Source organism: Lipotes vexillifer, unplaced genomic scaffold (assembly GCF_000442215.2).
Source record: "Lipotes vexillifer unplaced genomic scaffold, Lipotes_vexillifer_v1.1 scaffold1466, whole genome shotgun sequence".
Classification (NCBI taxonomy): Eukaryota; Metazoa; Chordata; class Mammalia; order Artiodactyla; family Lipotidae; genus Lipotes; species Lipotes vexillifer.
Window position 1 is genome coordinate 399,459 of NW_006796989.1, and position 5,371 is coordinate 404,829.

At 46.1% G+C, this 5,371-nt stretch overlaps 1 protein-coding gene across 1 annotated transcript in view; it reads right to left on the bottom strand.

Annotated features, from left to right (window-relative positions):
* Nucleotides 1-5,371, bottom strand: part of CFAP221 (cilia and flagella associated protein 221) — an 84,808-nt gene that overhangs the window by 27,590 nt on the left and 51,847 nt on the right. Inside the window, exon 13 of the mRNA XM_007469137.1 lies at nt 3,259-3,357. Within this exon, the coding sequence (XP_007469199.1) occupies nt 3,259-3,357 (99 nt within the window). The remainder of the gene's footprint in view (nt 1-3,258; nt 3,358-5,371) is intronic.

Genomic DNA, 5,371 nt, shown 5'->3' on the forward strand with positions numbered 1-5,371 from the left:
GAAAGAGTGACTAGTTCTACGGTCTTTCTTCTCGGTACGTCTGAGTCGTGACACTGCTGCCATGTTATTTTCGGAGCTGAAGGACAAACTAAACGGACAATTCCATAGACATCGGACAGTGGGTTAGGCGGCGCTGGCTGCACCCCGCACGCTCTGCGTCCAGAGCAGGCGCTGCTGGGGGTGAGCGCTCCCTGCGCCCAGAGCTGGGGCCACTCCTTCCCATCCGCCCGCGGCCTTGCCACTTATCCAGTGTGAAGAGGTGGGCCGCTCCGTGCACAGTCCTGTTCAGGTACTGTGGACACAGTGGGGGGCGGACAAGGGTCCAGCCCGCACAGAGCTGACATCCTGTTCGTGCGTGTGTGTGGAGTGGGATGGCAGGAGACAAACGAGCACACAAGCTAAACACCATGAAGCAAATGAAGAAGACTAAACACACGGGGGCGTGACTGAGGGGCTGGGAGGGGGTCTGGCCACTGCCGCAGGGACGACGTAAGGAAGGCCTTTCTGGGAGGTGAGGTTTGATCTGAGACTTGAACAACGAGGAGATACTGGCCTTGGAAAGAGTTCTGAGCAGGGGAAGCAGCAGGTGCAAAGATCCTGATTCAGGAACAAAGGAGACATGCTTAAAGGACAGAGAGAAACCTAGTATGGCCTTGTCGCCTCGATAAAATTTGCGCCTTTTATTCCAATTGCAATGGGGGGCCTTTGGAAGGTTTTCCCAGGGGCAACATCCGATCACGTCCAAGCTCTGGGAGGCCTCTTCTGGCTGCGGTGGTCCAGGCAGAGAGGATGGGGCTGTGACTGGGCCGGGGGGATGGCAGGGGCCATCGGGTTGGGGACATGTTGGCACATCTAACTGGCAGCACCTGCTGGGGAGTGTGCGGGAAAGACGGAGCCTCCACTCAGAGCCAGACACACAGCTGCTGACCCAGGAGGACTGGCTCCAGAGTGGCCGGGGCTGTCCCACGAGTGTCTCATGGCCACCTCTGTCCTGCACAGGCACAGAGCCCACCCAGACAAAGCCCCAGCAGGGACACTGGTTTACAGACATCAGCCTAGGCTGCAAGCACTGCTTGAGAGATCACCTGCAACGTAAACTCTTGGCGTCTTCTACGCGTTGGCTCGCCTGACTTTCATGACAGCCCTGAGATAGGTCTTACTGGTCTCCTCAGTGACAGATGAGGAGAACGAAGGCACAGAGGTCATGGAACTTGTCCAAGACTGGAAAACTCATGAGAAGTAGCACCAAGATGGGGCTGTAAATTGGTGCAGCCACTATGGAGAATAGCGTGGAGGTTCCTCAAAGAACTACAAACAGAGCTGTGAAATGATCCAGCATTCCCACTCCTGGGCATACATCCGGACAAAACTCTAATTTGAAAAGACACATGCACCCCAATGTTCATAGCATCACTATTCACGATAGCCAAGACATGGAAACAACTTAAATGTCCACCAACAGAGGAATGGATAAAGAGGATGTGGTCCATATATACAATGGAATACCACTCAGCCATCAAAGAGAATGAAATAATGCCATTTGCAGCAACATGGATGGACCTAGAGATTCTCATACTAAGTGAAGTCAGTCAGACAGAGAAAGACAAATACCACATGGTATCACTTATATGTGGAATCTAAAATATGACACAAAGGAACTTATCTACAAAACAGAAACAGACTCACAGACGTAGAAAACAGACTTGTGGTTGCCAAGTGGGAGGGAGGGAGGGGGAAGGAAGAACTGGGAGTTTGGGCTTAGCAGATGTGAGCTATTATCCATAAGACGGATAAACAACAAGGTCCTACTGTAGAGCACAGGGAACTATATCCAATACCCTGTGATAAACCCTATGGAAAAGAATAAAAAAAAGAATATATATGTATAACGGAATTACTTTGCTGTGCACCAGAAATTCACACAACATTGTAAATCAGCTATACTTGAATAAAAATCTTTTAAAAACCATAAAAAAAGAAGTAGCACCAAGAATGAAGGGCAAGAGACTTCCCTGGTGGTCCAGTGGTTAGGACTCTGTGCTTCCATTGCAGGGGGCACGGGTTTGATCCCTGGTTGGGGAACTAGATCCCACATGCTGCACGGCGTGACCAAAAATCAATCAATCAATCCATCAGTCAATCAAACACATTTACTAGTGGAAAAAAAGAGTAAAACGATTATCTAAAATAAAAATGAAATAATTTATTAAAGAAAAAGAAAAAAGAATGAAGGGCAAGCAGCCTGTCTCCAGAGTCCGTGTCTCCACCGCTGGTCTCCCTGCCAGGGCGGAGGCGGGAGGGGTTCTGCCCCCCAGGCAGCCAGGCTGGGACGAGAGGTTGACAGGCAGCATAAGACGCAAGAGGCACCCCAAGACAGCCAAGCGCTAGTGCTTACAGGACTGTTTGCTGGAGGAGGGGTAGGCTGAGCTGGCCGAAGGACAGGTGTGGGTGGAGGGAAGGGAGATGGGATGGGGTTTCAGGTGGTGTCCTGGGAGAAGAAGAGGACTGGGGCCACACAGAGGACTGGGGCAGCTGCGGGGGGAGCGGAGCCAGGCCAGGGGGCCACCTCACAACCTTTATGGACTGTAGAGGCCGCGGGGCACAGGAGCACCCCACTGTCCTCTCTAGAAATCACTAACCAGCATCCTTCCACACGGCCCAGCAATTCTGCTCCTAGGTGTATGCACCCCAGAGAACTGAAAACATGTCCACAAACTTGCACATAAATGTTTGTAGTGCCGTTATTCTCACCATGACAGCCAAAAGGTGAGAACAGCCCAAATGTTTCAACCGATGACTAGATAAAGAGTGTGGTATCTCCATTCAAGGATGAATACTATTCATCCTGAAAAAGGAATGAGGTACTGAAACATGCTACACCGTGGACGAACCCTGAAAACATGTTAAGTGAGAGAAGCCAGTTACAAAAGGCCATGTATTGTAGGATTCCGTGTATATGAAACGTCCAGAATAGGCAAATTCACAGAGGCAGAAGGTGAACAGGGAAGGGGGTGGGGGGTGGAGAGCGATTGCTGCTGGCGACCAGGCTTCTTTGAGCAGTGATAAAAACGCCCTAAAATCCGATAGTGGTGATGGCTGTACTCCACTAAAAACGACTGAACTGTACACTTTACAGGAGTGAATTTTAAGGCATGTGAATTGCATCTCAATAAAGCTGCTATAAAAAAAAATCACTGTTCAATTTCCCTGTGCTGATAACTAAAGAAATTAAATTTTCAACCTGGTGCTGAAACTTACCTTGCGTGCTGCTTGCTGAAACCGTCTCTGCGCCCAGAACCTGTTGACCCAAGTGTTATTTACGAGCGGATCAAAATTAGGATGAAATTCCCTGGTTTTCTGTGAACACAAAATATAGGTGCATGTTAGATTTAAATTTTAACTCCTGGCATAAAAGCATTTAATAAAAATGTCTCAGAGTTGGATCCCAAACCAAGTTATTATTTGTTCTTCCATTTAGTGAGCACTTATTAAGCACTTTTGGTGTACACAGCATTATAGGGAATACTTCTTGGGTTAGGGACCAAAAGTGGAAGACAAGATTTGTGTTTCAAGAAATGTACAATCTAGGGCCTTCCCTGGTGGTGTACTGGATAAGAATCTACCTGCCAGTGCAGGGGACACGGCTTCGATCCCCGGTCTGGGAAGATCCCACATGCTGCGGAGCAACTAAGCCCCGTAGGCCACCACTACTGAGCCTGCACTCTAGAGCTCACGAGCCTCAACTACTGAAGCCCACGTGCCTAGAGCCCGTGCTCCACAACAAGAGAAGCCACTACAATGAGAAGCCCACACACCGCAACAAAGAGTAGCCCCCCTCGCTGCAACTAGAGAAAGCCCGCGCACAGCAACAAAGACCCAACACAGCCAAAAATAAATAAATAAATACACTTACATAAAAAAAAAAAGAAATGTACAATCTAATCTCATTTTTCAAGTGACTTACAATGCCACATCTATCATATATCAAGACTCGATACATATGTGGATCTGTTTCTCTCTTTCTATTTGGTTTCATTTCTCTTTTATCCATCCGTATGCCAATAATACCACACTGCCTTAATGATCTAACTTGGTCAAAAAGCTTTGTCTCCTTCAGAGAAAGTCCTCTCCCCCGGTTTATTCATTTCAAGTTAAAAAAATTATTGAGCCTTTGCTCTTTCATATATATACGTATATATACATAATATTCATGTTCATATTGTGTATATATACATATATATGTACTTAAAGAGTTATAAAATTCCATGACAAAGCCTACTGAGGTATTAATTGGGATTGCATTTAATCTGTAGATCAATTTGGAAAAAGGTAACATCTTTACAATGCTTATTCTCTTCCATAAGACATCTATAAATATCTTTCAATTTATTTAGATCTTTGTTATTGTTTTAATGTAAAGTTTTGTAATTGTTAGATTTGCTCCTAGGTACTTGCTTGCTATTATAAATTACATGTCTATTAAAGTATATGTTAACGTTTTATTTCTTGTATATGAAAATACAGTAGATATTCTTGTATAATGATTTTATATGCAATTGCCAAATTCTCTTACAAATTCAGTAGGTTTAATTAATCTGGCAATAGATGCTTTTAGATTTTCTACAATCATAGTTAATTATATCATATAAAATCAATCATCTTTTTATTTCTTTCTCTCCAATACTTATAACTTTTCTTGTATCTTTCTCTTATCATACTGTACTATCCAGAGCCTCTAACACAATATTGAATAAAAGAGTTTGTACTTGCTTGTATATACAGTACTTCTAATTTTTCACCAATTAGCATGACTTTTACTGTAATTTCTTTGAAAAATCAACTTATGAGTTTACAAAAGCTTCTGTTTCCCTCATTTGTTAAGAGTTTTCTTTTTAGAAAACTGTGACTATTACATCAAAAGAAAGAAAGAAAGAAAGAAATGTACAGTCTAGAGAGGAAGAATAAAGTCACACAGAAATCAGAACCCTGCATCGGGTGCTGGGATGCTGCAGAAGCAGGAGGCCAGACCGTGTGGTCCCCAGTGGAGCCCACGCACCGGGGGCACAAGCGTGTGTGGATCAGTAATGACTGGGAAGGAAAGGATGTCTGGGGGTGTCGTGACGCCGGCCAGAGCCTTGGGCGCTGCAGGTCACTGAACAGGGGAGCAACGTGAAGACAGTCACCGGAAGTGAGTCAGTCCTGCGTTGGCCCGGGCAGTGGGCCATGGAGGAGAGGGCAGAGGGGCGGAACACAAACGATTCACCTGCAGGATGAGCTGAGGGTGAGCCGTGAAGGTGGACCGGGGGATGGCCTCGTGGAAGAGCGATTAGCACGACTGTGTGGCCAGATGAGATGTGGTGGCGGGGTCGGG